The 22,366-nt window shown below is 31.3% G+C and overlaps 4 protein-coding genes across 6 annotated transcripts in view; 2 read left to right on the forward strand and 2 right to left on the reverse strand.

The window, feature by feature from the left end:
- The window catches only part of LOC141458465 (lachesin-like), a 381,486-nt gene extending 380,294 nt beyond the window's left edge, over positions 1 to 1,192 (reverse strand). The window contains exon 1 of the mRNA XM_074136460.1: positions 1,130 to 1,192. Within this exon, the coding sequence (XP_073992561.1) occupies positions 1,130 to 1,172 (43 nt within the window). The 5' untranslated portion in view covers positions 1,173 to 1,192. The remainder of the gene's footprint in view (positions 1 to 1,129) is intronic.
- Positions 1,193 to 6,850: 5,658 nt separating this feature from the next.
- LOC141458080 (nucleoside diphosphate kinase 6-like) lies at positions 6,851 to 10,718 on the forward strand. The gene is made up of 4 exons (XM_074135638.1): positions 6,851 to 7,531; positions 7,660 to 7,802; positions 8,584 to 8,744; positions 10,537 to 10,718. Exons 1-4 carry the CDS (start codon positions 7,445 to 7,447, stop codon positions 10,698 to 10,700), a joined length of 555 nt encoding a protein of 184 aa, XP_073991739.1. The 5' UTR covers positions 6,851 to 7,444; the 3' UTR covers positions 10,701 to 10,718.
- A 2,325-nt stretch (positions 10,719 to 13,043) lies between these two features.
- On the forward strand, positions 13,044 to 15,435 carry LOC141458468 (nucleoside diphosphate kinase 6-like). The gene is made up of 4 exons (XM_074136467.1): positions 13,044 to 13,328; positions 13,411 to 13,553; positions 14,870 to 15,030; positions 15,255 to 15,435. Exons 1-4 carry the CDS (start codon positions 13,245 to 13,247, stop codon positions 15,428 to 15,430), a joined length of 564 nt encoding a protein of 187 aa, XP_073992568.1. The 5' UTR covers positions 13,044 to 13,244; the 3' UTR covers positions 15,431 to 15,435.
- smo (smoothened, frizzled class receptor) lies at positions 15,417 to 22,287 on the reverse strand. Of its 3 annotated transcripts, none has more exons than XM_074136455.1 (14): positions 21,688 to 22,287; positions 21,419 to 21,541; positions 21,113 to 21,220; positions 20,260 to 20,469; positions 19,859 to 20,031; positions 19,637 to 19,755; positions 19,329 to 19,553; positions 18,451 to 18,652; positions 18,186 to 18,359; positions 17,491 to 17,642; positions 17,204 to 17,372; positions 16,887 to 17,124; positions 15,702 to 15,965; positions 15,417 to 15,589 (listed from the first exon to the last, which is right to left on the reverse strand). In XM_074136455.1, exons 1-14 carry the CDS (start codon positions 22,063 to 22,065, stop codon positions 15,566 to 15,568), a joined length of 2,559 nt encoding a protein of 852 aa, XP_073992556.1. In that variant the 5' UTR covers positions 22,066 to 22,287; the 3' UTR covers positions 15,417 to 15,565. The 3 variants fall into 3 exon arrangements, with proteins under 3 accessions (XP_073992556.1, XP_073992555.1, XP_073992554.1); XM_074136454.1 differs by having other exon boundaries at positions 15,702 to 15,962; positions 19,859 to 20,043; XM_074136453.1 differs by having other exon boundaries at positions 19,859 to 20,043.
- Positions 22,288 to 22,366: the final 79 nt, after the last annotated feature.

Consider the following 22,366-nt stretch of genomic DNA (forward strand, 5'->3'; position numbering starts at 1 on the left):
TACCCACAGCAAGCATGGCCACACTTTCAGGCCAAGCGCTATAAAAAGTGATAACTGACAAAAAAAAAGATTAAAAGAACTATTATTGTAAGATTGCATTTAAGTTCTAAAAAACATTTTGTCATATATCAAAATACAATCCAAAATTAACACAGCGTTTCAAAGTATATTTTAAATTTCATGATCTTCTAGAAAAGGTGAACTGTAAATAACAGCTTTTACGAAGCAGATAATATTGAAAGGAAACATGAATGTGATGTAAGAATCACCTTGGTATCACAAAATTTAAATGAGGAGGAAATTGGAATCCAATAAATCGAGTTAGAAACTATATCGAGTGTAAGTCAATAAAAGGATATGTCGTACAATAATAAGTCATAATCTTTAATCCGGAATCTGACGAATGGCTAGATTAGTTAACCAATAATTTCAATCTATAAAATAGAACCCAATTTATAAAAGGATAAAGAATTTTATGTAAACATTTCACTAAGACGATAAAATTAAAGATAAACTACAAACTTTACTGTGTGTAGATCATAATGTGAATAAAATAAAATAAATAAATAAATAATTATAAAAGCAAGTACTGAATCGAAGAAGTTAAAGCCATAAAACTTCGATTGCATAATATGTCAAACGATTATTGGTGGGAAAAAGTTACCACAATCTTAATTTCTGTGTTACTGCCAACAAATCTTATCTGAGAGACACAATTTTTATTTACAGGAATTAATTCTTATAATCACATTTATTATTTTATATATTTACACGTAAAAATCTTTGCCAATTAGTGAGTCAAGAAACCAATTATTTAAGGTAAGGTAGCTTTTTAGAAATTTGTTTGTCATAAATTTGCTTTATTATAAATTTCTGTCATTTATTTTGAAACTTAAATTTAGTTGATAATAATAAATTACTAATTTAAAAATTAGAATTAAAACTCTACGACAATTACACTTCGAGAAAATCATAAACAAAAATTGAACTAGGTTTAAATATTTAAAAAATTGTATAGTAAAAAATCACAAACATTGTTTAAAATTACATTAATAGGTAGCCAAATAACTAATTCAATTTTTAGAAATTAAAAATTTAAAAGTAATGTAAATGTGCGTGTATTACGAACCGGGTGCGAAAACAATGAGGAAAGTGGCCTGTAGTATCATCATGTCATGACAAAGGTCTGTTGATAACTGAAGGCGGCTAGAGGCGGTTAAGTAAAAGCTTGATGTAGGCGGCATGAGACGCATGCGCTTTATTCATTGCTGAAGACTTTCCTTCAGAGATGTTATAGTATGTGGTGGTTTTAATGTCAACAGGGTTTTCGTTTTTGCTTTTCTATTTTAATTTTGGTTGTGGAATCTTATACTTAACAAAAATCGTAGGAGAAGTATGTCAAAGAAGCATGAATGCAATTACTATAGGTAGAATTGCATTGGTATTCACTCAAAGAAAGATTTTTCGCAGAAGATTTTCATAAATAATTATTAAATTTTCAGTTATCAAAACGTCCTGTAGTCTTCTTCAGCACTCAATATTATAGAGAATTACTGTTCATTATTTTTGGTGACTGAATCTTAGTTTCAATAGGATGAAAAATTAATGCCCGTTTCAGTCATTATAAACTTTATTCTGCCGAGCTTTCGACCTAGGGACTAGGTCATCTTCATGGCTAATTTACAATTCACTGTTTTTACATCATTAGAGAGTTGGTGTGTCTTCTGTATTGTCTGTTCATGGACTGAATGTGAATGTGTACAGACAAGACAGAAGACACACCAACCCTCTAATGATGTAAAAACAGTATATTGTAAATTAGCCCTGAAGATGACCTAGTCCCTAGGTCGAAAGCTCGGCAGAATAAAGTTTATAATGATTGAAACTGGCATTAATTTTTCATCCTATAATAGAGAATATTATTCTGTATTGGGGCGGCTCCTAAAGCTCAGACACTTCAGCTGCAAAAGACATGTTCTGCAAACCCCCATCTATCGAGGCAAAACTCTCCTTTTCGTAATTCTGGCACTATCTCCTCTGATCTCTTCAATTTTGTATCATTATATCACCTCATTCTTTTGTTATATTGCAGTTTTTCCGGGGTCCCTCTTTTTAACTACTCCCACACTGTGAAAGTGTTTTCAGAGCCTGCCGTCACCTTAAAAGAAAACAGAAGATCAGGAAGGGTCACCTGGGCACTCAGCCTGATTTGTACAGTTGGCTGAACCACTTGAAAATTTGCTCCAGAAGGTTTTAAGAGAGATGAATTTACAAATGCGAGCTGGCAATAAGTGACTACCTTCAACGGCCGGAGATGGATGGCAAAAATGTCTTCTCGAAACAGCCGCTAGGTCCTCGCTGTTGGTAAGCTAGGTGATCGTCCAACGAGATCTGCCCTGATTCCTTTAGACACCCAGTTCAAAACAAAAAAAAAACTGACCTTGGGAAGAAAAATTCTAAATAATGTTTTAGGATGCAGTGCCCCTTCCCTTCCAAATTGAAGGGCTACATCAGTCCCCATCAGTAAAGTTAAAAAGTCCCTAAGAGCTAGTCTACATGCAGATATACTTCATTCATTGAAGTAGTACACATCAAACTCTCTGCAAACCTTTGCATCGGTATGACAGATTAGAGTTGTTTGATTATTAGATGGAGAGATCTCCAAAGACTCCAACATTTCAGAAACCTTCAGAGAAATAGTTACTCCTTGAGAACTAAAAATAAAGATACAGAAGACAAAAAAAAAAAAGCCAGAAAACTAAAAGAAAGCTTCAAAAAAAAGTTATCAATTTTTCCCACCCTTCTTTTAGAAAACTTCTGGATCGAAACATTTTGAAAGACATACCTTAGACGAGATGTATACTTCTTTAAAAAATTGAAAATTGTATTTAAAAACCGAAAGACATAACCAGGTAACCCATTCTTGTAGCGAGAACATCATCTATAAAAGCCTTCTCATTTTTGTGATCCCATTAAAAATTATTGCAACTATTCAGACTAAAATAGCCACACTAATATTTTATTTATTCAATTTTACATCTGTACAATACACAATTATTTGTAATTATACATTTGATGGATATTATTTATTTAAATTACAAAAATTATTTAACACTGACTTCTCTCTCATTAAATTAAATAAAGATACAACATTATAAAATAATAATAAACAAAAATAGTAAATAAATATTTTGTTAGTCAAAAATAAAGTGACTTCTGAAAACCAAAGATTTAAGACTATTTCTCTCACTTTGAAAATGCTATATATTTTTATGAAATTAATCACTTAGAATTGCTAAACAAAACAAAAATCCATTTTCTTGGGAATAAAAAATTCAATTGTAACTACTGTAACACTTGGTTCCCACTTGAATGAAATTACTAATTAAAATAATCTATATTAAAAAAATAAAATTCACTGTACTAGATCAAAGTTTAACTAAATTCACAATTTATGCCGCTAAGAGATTAATAATGATGACATCATAGAACAGGATATCGATTAGCAAGGTATTAATCTCAAATACAAAGCAAGGAAGGCATCAATCAAAACATAATCCGTTTTGTCTGCGAATAGTTAATATAGCATTCCATTATTCTTGTTGAGAATGCCAGTTTGTGACTGGTAGCTACTGTGGTTAAAAGTTAAGACAATAAGAACATAAACTTTTTGCTACTAATTATTCAGTTCAAACTTAATTCAAAAAATCTGTTACATTACATGTAAAGTTGAAGTTTAAACATGGTAGATTACAAATGTTGGTCAGATATGTGTGCAAGGAATCGTACAATTGTTCTGCTCTATTACAACTCAATGAAATTGGTTCTCATTATTTACAATCATGGGTTCAATATATTTACAGAATATTGGCGAACAAAATATGGTTATGTCCGAATAATCTCAATGAACCTTGTCTAACAAGACTGTGGTGGGTGATTTTCCAGATAAAAGAGGCAGAAATTAAGTCTGACACTGAGTCAGTAAATGTAGTGTAGTGACAGTAGCGCTGTAAGTTGAAGTGAAATTATTTAAACCAAACTGATGAATCAATCTCTTCAAGCCAATCATCAAATAATCTGAAAAGTGGACATTTAAATTCATTTAAGTTGTTAATCTCTAAGATCTGAAATTGTGCATAACGCAATTAGTTTTCTTTATGTAATATTAAATTTGCACACATTTTTACAACTATTACTAAAAATTAACCTTAACAACTATTACCTCTTTTGAGAACCCCATTTCAGATCAACAACATTGATCTTAAAGTTTTGAAAAATTCTGTTTAAAATCTTGCTGAATAGTTCTGTACTTTACATAGATTCATTTGCATTTAGTTTCATCTGTTGGCAAAGGAGTTGCGAGTTTTTATAAATAGTAATAGTAAAAGGTAGGAATTCCTAAAATATATTCTTACGTTCTCAGTCTTTGAATACAGATATAGCAAAAATTGTACGAGGGAATCGCTGGCCATGTTTCGGGTAAACAAAAAAAAAATCGTTTTATAAATACAATTATATGGTGATTTAAATATCCTATTCATATTCTTGAATCCTCACTTCAGAATATATAAATATTTACACTACACTACTCACATCCACGACACCTAATTGGTAGTTGGACGTTAAGCTCGCCTGAAAAAATAGGCGATTACTTTATAAGGGTAACAAGATGTTACTTTTAAAATTTGAATGCTCCAATCTCATGTAGAATTAAAGTATAAAATATAAGGATTATATAATAATAGGAAAAGTTTTAGTGTAAAAAGGCAACTAGAAGAAACGAACAAAACCAAGTATTAGAGGTGTTGTTCTTCCCGACAGTGGAGGTGCTTGTTAAGAGAAAGGCTTGGAGGTCAGCTCTCGCTGGGACTACAGACCTGGCTGACCCTAGGGCCCTAAGTAACCCATTCCCAGTTAGTGCGGATCGCACGGAGAATTCTATAATACCTCTGGAAGAACAGTTACACCTTAGACGGGGAAATGGTAGATGGAGGATTTGGAGGTAGCTTACCTATATAGAATCAATAGCTTCCCCACTTGCTTCTTTTTTCAAGCGCAACCAGAGGCAATAGATCCCCTCACCGTCTTCTCTATAGGACAGGAACTGCCGCCAACTGGATGGTGGCGACGACGACCATGGCTGTAGTTAGGGGCCGGGGCAGAATAGTTGGTAGAATTTTTTATCGCGACATTTTATCCCTTTGCCTGAATGGAATAACAAGAAGCAAACTGCGAACGTGTATGGCCGGACTTTCAAATAAATCTTTGTATTAAAATCTAAAAGAAATTTCTTTATTGAAAGATGACGATAAAAGTTCGTTCGTTACAGTAAAAACCAAGATGCACGTTTTAATTTTTGTTTTTTAATTAATTTATTTTTTATAAATCGTCTACCTGTGTCTAAATTAGTTTTCCTACAAATAAATAGTAAAACAAAAGAAAAAACTAAACGAACAAGTGATAAAAAATAATTAAGTCTAAACGCGTGAGCTATTTAAATGTAATAAGTTTATAATTACCCAAATATAATTGGTTCTCTCCGCTTTCTATTTTGTTGCAGAGTGTAGATCAAGCACATGTCTTGTCTATAGAAGATCCCGTTGTTTTTAAGAAAATAATCCCTATAGTACTGTCCAAATATGAACTTTATTTATAGAACTTAGATATTGAATCTCTCAATAACTCCAATTTTAGTCTCTACTGTTATGATCTACAGTTTGCAAACTCAGAAATACCTTCTACATAAAGTACCGTTAGCAGTAACAAGACTATTTGCACAATTAAGAACTTCAGCTCAATACAGTATTTCATTAAATATCAGTAACAATAAGTATATAATCAATCCAAAAATTTTCTGTCAAGTTTTGTGATTTGAAAGTGTAGGAAGATTTGCCACATATAATTGTTTATTTGTCCAGCGTATCACTCAATTAGACAGAAATATTTAAAAATATGTTATTTTCGTATGTTCTCTCTGTTAGGTTCAAATGATGAATTTATCATGAATTATGTTTTTATTTATTCAAAAGAATGTCTGAGAAGAAGGGCCCAACTTTATTGATTTAAATTGTAATTTGCTTGTTTAATCTTAATTTTATGTTATCTTATAGTTTATTCAGTTTCATTTATACTTTATATTAGTATTTATTTAATGAAAGTTTCTTTTTTTTTACTTATTCTGTTTTTGGAAGTATTAGTTTACTTTTGTTGTTATTAGCTCACTCTTTGTATGTGATTTCACAAAACAAATAAATAAATATTAAATGTAATAATTCAAGAAATATTTAGGAGTTAATTCTAGAAGCGAATGATAAGTGAAGCTAGATGTCAATAATTTCCTTAAAACTATTTTTATTATTAATATTATTATTATTATTAATTGTTGTTTTTGTAAATTGCAAAATTGGATAATTACTCTTTTTTTAAAATAAAATAATTAGTAATTACTAAACATAATACTAATACTTTTGTAACTTTTGTTTTATTAGAGTGTCAAAGGACATTAAATATTTACGTGGACTAAGTTACTGACATATATAGACTTTGTTCAAATTTTAAAATTTATTTGAGCAACAAATTTTCTGTAAGTGTAATATGTAATATAAATGTGCAAAAAAAAAGAGTAAGTATTCTCATTATTATTCGAGCCAGAAATCTTGCCAAAGTATTGTTGATTTTTTTTATCTGTCATAGTGCGCATGATTTTACGTTGTCAGACCGGTGACATATTTTCAACTATCTTTATAGGTTTATTTATCAGTTTGGTGCAATAACAATAAAAAGAATTGGACTTTCATGTTTTGATTATACACTATGCTAGCCACGTTGTCTACGACATTCTTTAAAAACCTTCCATTCTGTTTTCTAGCTTGTTTTTTCTAAACTATTTTTTAAAGAACAAACTACATTTTACACCTTAGTTACCAGTACAACTCTTACAAACAGCTTAAATTTCAATATTCTAACAGTATCTATTAAAAATCTAGAAGTGAATAAAAGTTTCCTGGTTAAAAACAATATATGAATTATTTTACTAGTACTGTTTTAAACAGAAATACATATTTTTATTATATAATAAATTCATTAAGACAATGTTTTGGAAAAGAGTTACAGAATTTCTAACTTAATTAATTGAATTTCTAAAAACGACATTATTCTATTAAACAGTTACAAATCCTAATTTTAGAGCAACAAAATTAAAATGAACACAATACTTTCACTTACAACAGCCAGAAAGAATATTTTAAAAACTTTTTTTTTAATGAAACACATGTTTAGAAAAGCAGACATTTCATTTTTGTAGTTGCCTTTTAATTATTTCCAATTAGTTACAAATAATTTTTACATGGCCCAAAGTTTAATAAAATGAAGTAACCAAGGTTTTGTCTTCTTTATAGAAAAAAAATGTAGAAAATAAAAGTTTTGTTAATTGGTAAACATTAAAATGTCTTCTTTTTTTCCACCAAAAAGTTTAGAATTAACAATGGCATTAATTAAGCCGCATGCAGCAAAAGTCCCTCCGATTGTTCAGGTACATATTTTTAAATTTATTATTTTGTCAAAAAAGTGATGATAATAATAATAATAATTTACATTAAATATATAATTATCTCAATAAGGTTTTCGTTATTTTTGGTAATTCTAACTTAATATTTTTAGCAAATTAAAAATGAAATTCTGAATAACAAATTCTTTATAATACGCTATTCGAGACGTCTGTTAAGTTTAGAAGATGCCCAAGCAATGTATAAAGAACATGAAGGAAAACCATTTTATGATCGTTTGGTTAACCTCATGACAAGGTAAAATAACACTTATTATGATTAACTTGTAATTTACGTTATAATAAAGAATCAGTGGCAGAACCCACGACCTTGTTACCAATGTATTTCATTTGCCTTAACCAGTAGAGGCTAGGCGATGAATTTGTGTTACGAACTTATGCTGGTCACAAGTAATTTAGCTCTCCGGTTCAAAGGCTTTAAAGACTGCAAGTGGAAGAGTACCACAGACTGGTAGTCGTTTTGACTTCACTACTTGGCCATGTACAAGCCCTCGCCAAATGCAGGAGGCCTGGCGATCTATCTAAAGATCACCCACATTGAGCAAAAATTAGGTAGAAAGCATTCCAGTCTAGGAAAGTTTTCTTCTCTAAATACTAGACCCTGCTACCTCTTCTTGACACGTCAATGGTAGTATGCAGAAATGAAGGGAGAATCTAGGACATAGAGAGAATAGTCTTGCTGATACTAAAATATTGAAAATAATTAAATTTAGTTTTACAAACAGGTTTGCAATAAAACATTTATTATATTTTGAGCTTAAAGTAGAGTTCAAGAGAGAGCAGCAACTATCAGTTCAGAATTCACAATTTCTTAATAATTTTTTAGTACAAAACGATTTTGGGGGAGGCCTAATATTTTAAGGCGACTTAATTTTGCGTTCAAGAAGTTTTGGTGTTCAATTATTTATTTTCTACTGATCATTATCATATATTATTACTTCATATATATTTATAAAATATGTTTAATGAATGACAAGAAGCTCAAAATAATATTAATAAAATTAATATAATGATTTTAGTGGGCCAACAGAAACATTTATATTGGCACGTGAAAATGGAATTAAACGTTGGCGTGAAATGATGGGACCAACCAGAACTTTCGATGCTATGTTTCATGCACCGTTCAGTTTTAGGTCATTGTATGGGATGTCAAACACAAAAAATGCTACTCACGGATCTGGTAATTAGTTTTACTATGTTCATATAAAATGCGATAGTTGAGTACTAATAGTTTTTTTTCAAAATTTATTTAATTGGGTACGAGGTTGCATCTACTCGTAGTTGTTTGTAGGATTATTTCTATATCTGTAAAACATTAACTGAGATTATTCGACATAAAATGCTTCTTCAGAAATTGTAAAAACATTTACGGATTTTCATCTATTGTCCTTTTTAAATTCAACAAGTTCGTAAAGAGATTATATTATTAAGGGAAACGGATAGAGTATTTTTTTTAAATTGACTATTCTCAAAGTTTTAACTTCTCCAAAATTAATTTACTTCCATATTTTATAGATTAATTGTAATAAAACTGAACTTTTAAGAAAAGGATAAGTTCCCAAACAGCAGAAATGTTGTAGAATACCATTTCATTAAGGATATGTTTCATGAATCATTCGGAAGATGTTGTGACTTCGGAAGCTACTTCGTATTTCGATGAATTCCAAGTTAGAAGTACAAACTGCAGGATTAAAAAGGCTATGTTTACAACACATTATTGTCCTGTCTCAAATTCATTTTAATTATGCTTTATAGAGCTTGAAAGAAATAAAATAAAATAAAATAGACGGACAGATCAATCACTAAATCAGCAAACAACACAAGCGTCAACACATTCCGGCAAAAGTCGGATTGCTTGATTGAAATATGGCAGCACTCAAATAATGTTTTAACCTTAAAAATTAACAACATTGAATTTGTCAGACTGCTGAAACAGTTAAGGATGATGGCTTCCAGCAACTCAGCAGAATTCCGATGTGCGGTCATACAATAACATCAAATAAATTGAGTGCCTGAACAGTCCACTGTTTGGTAGTTTCCATTGGCACTTCGCGATGCAACCCATCTTATTCTCATCGCGTTATCTTGACCTTTAATTTAGAATTTTAATAAATTGGTCAATTTTAAAACTAAAAAAAAGAAAGAAAGTGCATTCTAAAATAATACAAATGTTTTTCCTTCGTGTCTGAGTTTTATGGGCTGATTAAACTATCTATATTGTTGCCTTAATTCCAAAACGAACTACTCGAGCTGTAGGCATCAACAGCTGAACGAATATTTTGTTAGCTGAACAATAATGCAATAATGTTCACTATCACAGTAAAATAGTTCACCTTACTAACCAGTCTTTGTATTTAAAAATTCAAAATGATAAAAATAGAAAGAGAAAGAATAAAGAATGCTTTAATACCGGCGATATTCGCTAAGTCAGTTTAACTGAATTGTGAGTATGTAATTGCTGTTTTCTTGTAAATGGTTTCCATTAATTAGTTTCCACAATTCTAGTCTTCTAACAACTTGTGAGCCAGTGCAGGTTCCTTCAGACCCAGATTCTTTAGAATAGTAGCATTTCTAATTTTTTGCCTTCTTCAACTTTCTCAGTACCTTTTTCAAGCATTGCATTTCCATCGGTTGGAGTTGGCTATTTTGCCTTGTCGTTAAAAATTGCTCAATTTTAATTAAATGTTCTTGATAAGTGAAATCTCTGTCTAAATTCTCTCACAATTCAATACGCTACTTCTAAAATTTAGTTGGTTGTTGCATTTAAAAGGTACTATAAAAACGAAAGCTTCTAAATTATCTTACTTCAATAGTTTGTGAGAAAATGGTTAGAACTGGAGGTAAGAAAGTATAGTATGTGAGTTCAGAAATGAAGAAATTCTCATCAAAAAATTTGTTTTATTTACTAAAAGCAAATGCTTATCAATTATAAAAAACGTTGATTAATTAATAAAAATTAACCATTCGTGCAGATAGTCCAGAATCGGCAAAAAGAGAAACTACTATCATCTTTCCAGAATTCTCTTACGATGAATGGTATGAGGATGACGAGATTTTCTACAGAAATGGTTATGCAAAATTCGATGAAGATGAATTCATTCATGAAAAAGAAATGGAGGATTTTCCTGTAAATTAAAACTTCTTTTAAGTTGCACTTACAGTTGTTTTCTATATTTCTTTAATTTAATTCTTAACGTTCTTTTTGTACTAAAAAAAATTTTTATTTGGTTAGAATTAATAGAAATATTCTTAGAAAATAATGATTATCGCTTTATTAAAAGTGAAATAGAGTTTAGTGATACAATGAAAGATAATTTAAGCTTTTTTCGTTACAAATATAATTTTAAACTTTGCAGTTATTTGACTATTTAAAAGATAAAATTGCAGTACTTAACGAAGTGTTTTTATCGTACAAAATATGATGTTTTGGAAGCTTGTATGTATCGAAATAAGTTTATTTGAATAAAATATACAATTTATGCATTTTAACAGGCCAAAAAGAACTTCTCACGCTTTCTAGCGATGAAAGCTAGAACTACGCCAATGATTGCCTCTAGATAACATAGGCACTTTTTTATTAATAGTTTTTTATTTTTATTGACGTTCACAGTTTTATTTAATTGTTGCTGGCCTCCGGATAGTGTTCTCTCGTTACAGAAACACTTTCCATCACCGGTCAGCGAGCAGTAAGAAGCTCCTAGAAAGAGAATGATCATTATCTGATAATATTTAGGGTGTAATCACTTTTTCTTTTTTTTTAAACGGATTTCGTAAATATATATTTTTTTTAATGTTTACAAATATATTAAAATGATTGAGTCTATGTGAAAAATAGGAAAATTTATGTAGACATTTTTTTTAAACTTATAAATTTTTTTCACTGGACATTTGATTACCAATCTTTTTAAGAATTTTAAATTAAAATAACTATATTTTAAAAGAAAATGCATAATAAGTTGTATAACTCCAAACACTAAAGTGTTTTTATTGTCCTCGCAAAGGGTTATTGCGCAACTAGATTATATTTTAATTGAATAACGATGACGATAAAAGAAGAATGGTTTTGGAAAAATGCTAATATAAACAGTGATTGTACCGCTTCCTGGAAGAGACAACCTGAATTAAAGTTGATTTGTTATTAATATTCTTTGTTTTTTTTAATTACTCTTCCTCTGAGGATTTTTAAATAAGGAATTATGGGAATTATATGGCATTAGGTAAGTGTTAATTAATGATACCGGAAGTGAGCTGAAATAAATTGTTTTAAGTTGAGAAAAATGCAAAAAAAAGAATCTTCCTTGTCGAGTGTGCAAAAGTACTTCCAGACTATATGAGTAATTGAATTTTGCTGGGAGGGAGGGTGGGAAATTATTTCAAATATTTTTATGATAAAGATGTTAGAACAGACAGGCCCATATTGTTTGTGGTACTTTTATAAGCGAAAATATCTCATCCAACATTAACACCTTATGCATTCCTGATTCTTATAAGAGAGAGAGGTAAATTTTAAACTAGATAAGATATGTTTGGTGTGAACGAGCAATAGAGCGATACACCCCTTTACATCACTCGAGTCGTACTGAAGAAACTTTGCGTTGTACGTTTATATAGAGGGAAAGGTTACAGCAGTGCTATCTAGTCGTTATTTTTGGAACTACTGTTTTTAACCAGCCTGATAAGTAGCGCTCTATGATGGATTTTTTTTAAACTAATTATTAATTTTTTGATATTATGCACCCTCTGACGGATTTTTCAAGAACTAATTATTTATTTTTTACTTTTCAATACTTTGCGCTCTCTGACGCATTTTTTAAGAACTAATTATTTTTTACTTTCTTGATATGTAGCGCTCTCTGACGCATTTTTTAAGAACTAATTATTATTTTTTTACTTTTTGGATATTTTGTGCTCTCTGACGGATTTCTTTAGAACTTTTTGTGCAATAAAAAATAATTTTCCTAATAAAAAACATGTTAGCTATTTTGGTGACTTAAATAATGGAGTAATAATAACCACTAAAACAAATGTAAACAATTTAAAAAAAATTCACTAAAACCCTTCTTTTATTTTGAGGTTTATAATTAGTAAAGTATTATTTTATAATATCTCAAAACATGCTGATTTTGAAATAAATACTAAGCATTAACATTTGTAATAAACTGAATGTGATTTTTATCGTTGACTTTGTTCATAGTTGTACACCGTTGTTGAATTCCTTTCAGATTTTGCACTTTCATCCATTATCAACGATGATTGAACTGTTTAAATATATGCTGAATGGTGAAATCTACTTTAACTATGCTTCTTACAACTAAAAACAGCTTCCCATGACTGAAAACGAAGGTCCAAAATGTTAGGGGGAAAAGATACCAACTTATTTAAAAATATCGATACCAGTTTCGTTAGGGGAAAATTATCGAATATTCGATGACAGTTTTAGAAAGAAAAGTTTCGATACTACTACACATATTGGAATTTGCAACGTCCGTAACCTCTAATCTTTTTCTGCCTTTAGTGAAGGTGAGAAAAGGTTTCAATGTTTTGTCGTTTTCTTTCTATATTTTTATTCCAACTTCCAAAGAGATAGTCCACTTAGAAGAGATGGCCTCCAATAATATTTCCCCATAACAAATTATATTAGCTAATAATGTCTTTTCTTTATAAGTTGAAATTATAAAAAATGCAGTTTGTTACTTCAAAAAGTTTAGAATTAACACTCGCACTTATAAAGCCTCATGCAGTGAAATCACCATCAGTTGTTGAGGTATTTATTAACTTCTTTCATTAGCAGTGAAGAGAGATTGAGAATTATGTCAATCTTCCAACTTGGTGTAAATTATTTCCAGAGTATAAAAAACGAAATATTGAAAAATAAATTCTATATTTTGAGATATAAAAGGTGTCTTTTAAACGTGGAGCTTGCATCTTGTATGTATAAAATACACGAAGGGAAACCGTTTTACCCGAGGCTTATTGGGCATATGACAAGGTAATGAGAATGTGTATAAACTTTATTTCAATTGAATTCCTTCTAACTGATTTAGAAATCTCATTTCTGTATTCTTTCTATCACGTAGAGATAGTTTAAAGTATCTACGTGGTACGTTATACTTGAAAGACGCTTTATAACTAACGTAAAACTTTTCAGGCATACTTGCTAACCAAAACTATTCCTCATTTTCAAAATTATATGTCTATATTCCTAACAGTAAAGCAGTGCTGTTTTTTTGTTTTGTTTTTTGTTGTTGGCTAAAGTGAAATGTTGGCTCTTTCTGTTAGGTTCATCTACAGCCTATTATTGAGGCATCCGAAACCTTTCATGACCTATTAAAGTTTTATATCAGGGGCTCATTTTAAAGTTGATCTTAGTGCAAATGGCAGGCACAAATTACCATGCGCGTATTCTGTTCAGCTCTACGTTAGTCAACGATTCCTTGGTCGGATTTGGATGAACTCGCATTCCGGAGTTTCCTAATAATGCAACTAGCGTCTTACTTCTCTGCTTTGCAACATTTTGGAGATGAACTTTTGGAAAGGAAAGTGTTAACAGTTTTGGGCGTTCCTATGTGTTTCTTTGCCTAACTCTTCCACTGAGACCCCTAACATTCCCATCTACCAGTTGTGCTAATTATTTAAGTTTGGTATTGATCCAAATAGTAAAGCAAAAACTCTAGTCCCACGAACACAGTGTGCTTGGGTTCACTGAGCATTGGAGAGCATACGATTATTTCTTTCTTTGTAGAGGAACAACCTCCGCATTCTTGACTTATTTTTCAACATTTTTGAATTTTTTGGTATCACTTCATTTAGTGGTACAGAAGCATACCTAAATTTTTGCTGCAAGTTCATATAATAAACTTCCTTGAGGGCTCTGACAGTAAGCTCGGTCCTTTTTTGGTATCACTTCATTTAGTGGTACAGAAGCATACCTAAATTTTTGCTGCAAGTTCATATAATAAACTTCCTTGAGGGCTCTGACAGTAAGCTCGGTCCTTCAAATATCTCAACCTCCATTACCTTTTATCACTAGATTAGTAGCCTTTATTCCATTAAGGAGCCAAACAAGATAGTTGCAATAATTTTCTGCTAAGGATGCAAGGTATTAAGATGAATCTTTTGGCAGCATTATTTGCCATATCACTCATCTCACCTGAGGGAACCTATAGTGCTTAGAGTGTCTCTGCTCCGATTTTAAAATTAATTTCAATACTGAAAATACTTTTTTTAATTTGAATTAGACCTGTTTGCTTTAGTTTTTCCTATAATGTTCATTTGTAATTAAATTTTCTTTTAAACAATTTTTAGCGGTCCTTTAGAATCTTTTTTACTAGCGCGTGAAAACTGCATCACAAAATGGAGACATATGATGGGAATTACTAGAGCCTGTGAAGCTCATATTGAAGATCCTTCCTCAATCAGAGGACAGTACGGTCTTTCTAACACTAGGAACGCTACTCATGGATCTGGTAATTAATTTTACATATTTCAATTCAGTGGTCAAGAATATTAGTGTTCATTTTCAACCATTCTGACATTTTGCCTTAACTTCAAGTAAAAAATTAAAAAAGATAATTAATTATTACAAAAATTGAATATTTTTATTGTCAGCATTTGTTATCATTCGTTAGGAACTTATTAAAAACTATTTTTTTGTACTTCGTGTTAATTTAATTAATACATTCTTATTTAGATTCCTCACAGTCGGCAGAAAAGGAATGCTCCGTTTTCTTTCCAGACTTTAGCACAACTGAATGGTATAAAAACGAAGAAATATATTTTAGGAATGGTTATGTTAAGTTTGATGAGAATCAATTTGTTCATGTCAAAGATGTAGGCGCTGCATCTCTGGTAGTTTCTTTTCAATAATTTAATGTTGCAAAAATTACAGAACAGACACACAATATCAAAATTAAAAATAATGATCATAAAAATGAAATTATTTACAATTAAAGTATTCACATCTTAGGTAAAATTGTTAATTAAATCACTGAACAATGTGATTTAGGTGCATTCTTGGACTTTAACCTGAAACAATGAAATAATAAATAGTGCAAGTTTGAATTTCCTTATCATGTGGTGCAAATTAATAAAATTATGATTAGATAAAAACTGAATAAATTTTGTAAAAATTCCTTACTTTATCAATATTATTAAGAGGAAATAATTCATTTGGAGAACTGCTACGCGATGAACTAGATGAATTACTATTTGGAGAACCTCTTTTTAAAAGTTGATCAGCAAGTTGAGCAAAATCTTCTTCTAGACCAGCAGTAGCATCTCTTCTAGCAGTATTTGGTTTGCAAGGGACTCCACTATAACCTAATGCTTTTAAACTATTTCGACTAGTAGATTTGACACCGCTGCCTATACCTCCAGATTCGGTCAATGCCATAAGTAACTGCTGAAATACATTGATGTATGCTTAGAATTTGAATAAAACAATCAGTTCATATTCTACTTTTAAGCTAGACGGATTTCGAAAGACTCCTTAAGACACCACTTCATCTTCTTCCGAGATGTAGGCAACTTAATCACTTATACTAGGATCATTAAATTGAATTTGCACATTCATAAAATTTCAATCCAACTTACTCTGGATAAAATAAGAGAATTGAGAGTTGTGAGGCTAGAAAACCCAGAAGGGCATCAAGATTCCTAAAGTAGTGGCTAACCCACGACCACCAATGGATATTTTGACCCCTAATTATTCTCAAATACAATGTTGATAACTAGTATCTGTAAAATACTAGGCCAATTTCGCCTGTAATGTATTTTTGCTGGGTATCTCCTACATAAAAATTTAGCGTGAAACAAGAAGTATTATCAATGCATATGTTCAAATTATAATTGGCACATTTTTATTAGTTTAGTTGGTTATTATAAAGGGTTGCCCTTAATGAAGTGATTAGAGCTACTATTGATTAATTGAGACGTCGAATTCGCAGATCCAACTGATGGCTTTTAGTTTTTTTCTTCCTAGGGGGCCCTACTAAGAGAAAGCTGGTGAGGATTAGAATAAAGCCACTTAGTACAGAATTTGTGACTACAACCTTACAAAACCATAATCCTCACTTTCCAGGATCATTGTTACTTAACTTCTAAACTAAGACAAGTATTGGAACAAATCTCTATTTGCTGTGATGGATATTTAAAATCAGCACTTATTTTCTCTGATAATCAGCTGCACTAAAAAGAAATTGCCTAATAAATGAACATTAATTTGCTACTGAGCTTATCACGCGCTTGTACTATGAAAAATTAGTTATTAAGATAAACCAAAGATAAAGGATTTTCACAAACAATTGAAAAAATGTTTACAAACCTTCATGGCTATATTGCTGTCATTAGAACTTGCCGATCCCGAGTTTCTATGCGGCTTAGCAGTACCATTACTATTATTTCTTTTGGAACTTTTACTTCTACAATGACGTCTAACCCTACTGCTACGATGACTTTTATGACGTGGTTTCGAAACTTTCTTCACTAATGTCTGAGTAACTTCAGACACTTTTACAGATACGGCAGAATCAACGGAATGACGTCGAGATTCTACCGATACCCTAAGTGCAAATATAAGGTTAATTCCCATTATATACGAAAATTATGGCATTAATGTACCATGATGAATAATTAAATTACCTTCTAACGCTATAGCTGATTTGTGAATCAACTGAATTTCTTCTAAGAGAAGAATTTGAATTTGTCGCTGCAACTAGAGCACCTCTTCTTGTTAACAGTTTAGGCAAAGCTGCAGCCCAGCTTGAACGAACTGATCCAGTTGCTCCGCTGTTCAATTCAATATTTAATCCTATGACATAACAGCAATTATAGAATTCTATATTTAAGGCACAATTATAATTGAAATTAATATAATATAAGCGCTTGAAGTTTTACCAAAACAAAATTGTCACAAGAAGGAACCTTACCAACAGGATCCTTATGACTGCTGTGGAAACTAATTGAAATGTGACCGTCAGAGTTAAACTTTTTTCTTTTGGAATAGGCTTGGGCGATCAGTTTATGTTTCTTGGGTTTAGTTTGTTTTTCATTACCTGGATTCACTTCTTTCTTCAACAGTCTGAAAATTTGTGAAATTAAATCAATAAAAATAGATGAATTTCCTTTCTCGCAGCGCTTTTTTAATAAAACCAATATTATATGCGTGAGGTTAACAAAAATTTAAGAGTCTAGTTCTATAATTTTTCTACGAAGCGCAGCCCTGGAAGGGCCTAGTTGTGTTCGAGAGCAGCGAACATTGTGAGGCTTGTCGAGTGGCAACGTTATAGAAATATTACAAGCTACACTGTGTATGCACGTGCTGAGAAGCTTCTGCAATTGCATTGTGGATAAAAATTAGATGTTAAAGACCTAATCGATTTCGCTATAGCTCAGTTATATTTTACCAACTTTCCTAAAATTAGAGTTTATTACTAATAACTGCACAGGTAAACGAACAATAAATTTAAAGTGGCACTTTAAAAAGAATACTACCATTCATTAACTTATTACGCTCCGATTAATATTACTATAAAACTGTTTCAAACCAAAAAGAATTTGAATAGAATAATATTGCTAGATTAAACCATAAATAATCTTTACAAAGAAGAACTGTTATTTATACCTTGCAATAAGAGTTGTCCAAGTATTGAAAGTTGTATGCGTCCAAACCCAAGATGACATTAATACTCCAACAGAAAATAAGGACAACACATGCAGCTGGAGCATGGCTACACTAGGACGTGAACCCATTTTACATTCACCAGAGGAGCCTGCCTCACCTATCCCAAGTTTACATCTAAGAAAAACAAAAATTTTGTAAGATTTTTGATAATAAAACATTTAGTTTAATTTCAAATTAAATATATAAGTTTAAACCTACTACTCACAAAACATAAATCTTAAAACTTTTTGTCCAAAGATCAGCATTCTTAAACTGATAAATATGGCAAATAAAAGTCGTAGCTCCCAATACAAGAATAAGTACTGAAAAAATTCCCATTCGGAGGATAGTTTCTTTTATCTTGTTGCTGGCACGTTCAGAAATAATTTCTTTAGAATCTACTTGCAGGCGAATAAGCGTTACCAATCCTGCAATTACAGTAATAAAAAACAATTTTTAAGCATCTTAAGAAAATATTGTATCTGTACAGGGCGGATGCAGTTTCTAATTCGGACTAGTAAATGGGAGATTCAAGAGTTGTGTTCCGTTTGTAGTACCTTTAATTTGTTAGATTAAAGTTATTTGTTATTTAGTTTTCTCAGAAAATATCAGACGTGTAAATCTATGAATGTTATCTGCTTTTATTTTTAACAACTTATAGGTAAATTATTATACAACTTTTCAGGAAAGATAAGTACCAAATGAATGTAAAATAGCAATTTTACAGTGATGTAAAATTGCAAATTTGCAGTGATGTAAATTGGTAATTGTCGTTTCATAATTCTATGTAATAGTAAGGTAAGTATTAACAAATCGTTGAAACTAGCGATTAAGAAAATATAATTAATCTAAAAGAAGATATATACCTTACTTAACTTCTTCAAAAAGCTGCATTTTAAATAAAAGTACGAAATTAGCATCATGAATAAAATATAACAGAAATCCGATAAGATAATGTGAAATACAACTGAACAATAACAGATGACAGAATGTGTTAAGCATACCGAGATTGAAATTTAAAATGGCCGAAAATTTTCAACCAAACGTCATAAATTTAAGCTAAGTTTATATTTTCAGTGGAAGTACTTTCGTACCAGAGCTTACCTTTGGAAAGAAAATAAGTTCCTACGGTAAGGGCTGCTGCAACAGGTAACAGAAGAAAACCAGCTCTATACTCTTTATTTGCTGAGCCGACAAAACAGATACCCGTAACTGCGTCACCATCAATTTCACCTAATGCCATAGTCGTGATCGTAAGCACAAGTGGCAATGACCAAGCCACTAGGTGGAAATAGGCACCTTTCTTTTCCATGCATTCTTGAATTTTACCTTCAAGAACAACAATAAATAACTTTGTTTCTGGATTATTTATTCCAAGAAAATTTAAAACTTAGTAATTTACGAAAACTCACCTAATGCCTGCAAACTAATATGCCAAGCATATGTAAGGATGACAAACCATGCAATACCTGCCATAAGAAAGTAGTAAACCATAACGTAGACCACTACACATGATAAATTTTCACCAGCACTGAAATGGAATAAAAGTAAAATGCAGTGAAAACAAAATGATAATTTTAAAAACTAGAAATGTTTGAGTAATAGTTATTTCTTATGCTTGTAAACTCACTAACCTTGGTTCTGCTGTTCTTAATGTTCCATCCTTTCTACAAACAATATCTTCTCTACCTCCAGGCAGAAATTGAGCTAACCAGCCAACACATACAATGAAGAAACAGAAATTGATGTAGAATATCACTAATGCTGGGTATTTACTGGAGAACTTCCAATCAATCATGAACGTTACCTTTAAAGAACACTGGACGATTTATTCGCAATGCTTAATGTAGAAAAAAATACATTTTTATATTTTTACTTAATCACTAAAGAGAATAGGACGTTGAATAGTCTAAAATAATCTTTTTTCCCAAAAGAACAACCTGCTATATCCCCCACATACCCCAAATGCACTGAAATTGCATTATAACAAATATAATATACTAATATAGCATAATGAATTCTAGAATATACTTACAATTGTGAACAAATTAAAAAGTGCACAAATAGAAGCTCCCCATGCGACTAGTTTGTGTATTTGTTGACGTTGATGGTCGGTAAACATTGGGTCATGGCATTGTACACCGCAACCGTCGACTCCATCATAATACCATGCAGATAAATCTGTCTGCACTAGCGGCTCTAAACACCGACCAGTTGTGTTGAATTTTAGTTCCCTTACATCGTTCTGCACAAAACAGCATTAAAATATCAGACACAATTTATTTTAAACTAATAATAATAAAATCACAGTACAATATTTAACCTCTTTGGACCGAAATTTAATGTTAAAATTTTCGAAGTTTACCATAAAATAGAGAGAGACTAGCTAAGGAAAGTGTCCTAGTCAATTCTTCAAGTATCTTGGCAGATAAAATGGGGAACATTCTTGGGAAATAAAATTAAGCAACAAATCCTCAAAATCAATTGGGACTATTTGTTTATTTGGTAAAACTAATACCAATTGTTTGTGAAAAGAACCGTATAAAATTGATGAGTAATTTGTTCAATAAGATCTAAAATATCTAGTGAGACTCCTTAAGTACAGAATTAGTGAGTTTTAATTTGTGAATGGGATTGAGGGACTTTGTGAGGTGATGAGCTAAATCGCTGTGGGCACGTGAAATCCATTTTGAACATTCAACTACCTTTAAAGCCCTAAGTGAATTGGATGAGTGCTTTGGCGGTCAATACACAAATTAATCGATAGTCTGAAATAACCACAAAGACGCCAAGATCCTTGTAGATGAAGCTAGTCCACTTCTTCCTACAAGATCACTAATTAACTTTTGATTGTAATCTTCCAGAAGCTGATAGTAAAAAAAAATTACCTTACACATTGGCGGATACCTAGTTTGATTGTCACATCTGAATACCGCTGGCCAAGGTTCATAACTAACCAATATTCGACATGGTCCCATAATAATTTTACACATTTCCTGAAAAAATAATACGGATTATTTTGGTACAATATTAATTATATTTATACTTAAAAGTTTTAATATTGTTTATTCACCTGTTTATTTCATTAATAAGTACTTCATTACATAAAATTAATTTTAAAAAATTAAAAAGTATTGTTCATAAAACATACAGCCTATGGTCACTGACCGTCAGGCGATAAATATCTCATTTACCTGGGAAGGTAAATATACTCCATGATCGTCGCATTTTGGCATATAAAGAGCACAAAGAAAGGGTTGAATCACTGCCCAACATTTAGGAATATGTACTAGCCTTCTCCATTCCTTCAATTGTTCCTGGGGTAAAAAAGTAAATAAAATACTTGAGTGAACAGATACATAGGTGCAAATGTAATCATGCTAAAAGTGGATGTTATATCTCATTAATTAGAGGTTTCATTAAATATCATAGTTTTTAAAGAACAAAAATTAAATGTAATTACTTGTCCTTGTTCCTGAGAAACAAGTCCATCCACGAGATCCAGAGAAGTCCATGTGTAAGGTAATTTAACTCCTAAGCAGGTCGTATAGTTCAATGGTTCACATTTCGCAGGCCTCTTGCAATAACTGCCCTTTCCTTCAGACAAAGATGATGAAAATCGATTGAAAGGCGATAAATTCCTTTCCTGTTCGAAAACATCTTGTATCTTGTGTCTAGTTAAATTTTGAAAATGAAATGTCCCTTCATGATCTCCATTAGAAATTCTATCAAAGAATCCACCTTCCATTGGCTTTCCATCAAATTTTTGATGAGCTTTTTCTATATTAAAAGCATACAAGCCCAACGGCATCATCACCAAATAAAGGGTCCGAATCTCCATATTTTAAATTCATTTTAGAAGAATGATTGTACAGGATGTCATCTGAGCAATGCTAACATAGAATGAACACTAAAATGCAAAACAATACAGCTTACCGTGGAGCACATTTGTATCGAATTCCAAAAGACAAACTTCAAACGAGACCACACACAGACTACAGCCATTTAGTACGGACCACCCAAGTAGACAGGAAAGCCCCTCACCACACCATGCGTGTTGTTACTATGGCAACAAAAGAATGATATGCATTCAAAGTTTTTTTTTATAGTTTTTAGCGGTTAATTTGATTTGAAATTATAAG

Source organism: Rhodnius prolixus, unplaced genomic scaffold, assembly GCF_049639745.1.
Source record: "Rhodnius prolixus isolate KJV_2025 unplaced genomic scaffold, Rpr scaffold_5, whole genome shotgun sequence".
Taxonomy (NCBI): Eukaryota; Metazoa; Arthropoda; class Insecta; order Hemiptera; family Reduviidae; genus Rhodnius; species Rhodnius prolixus.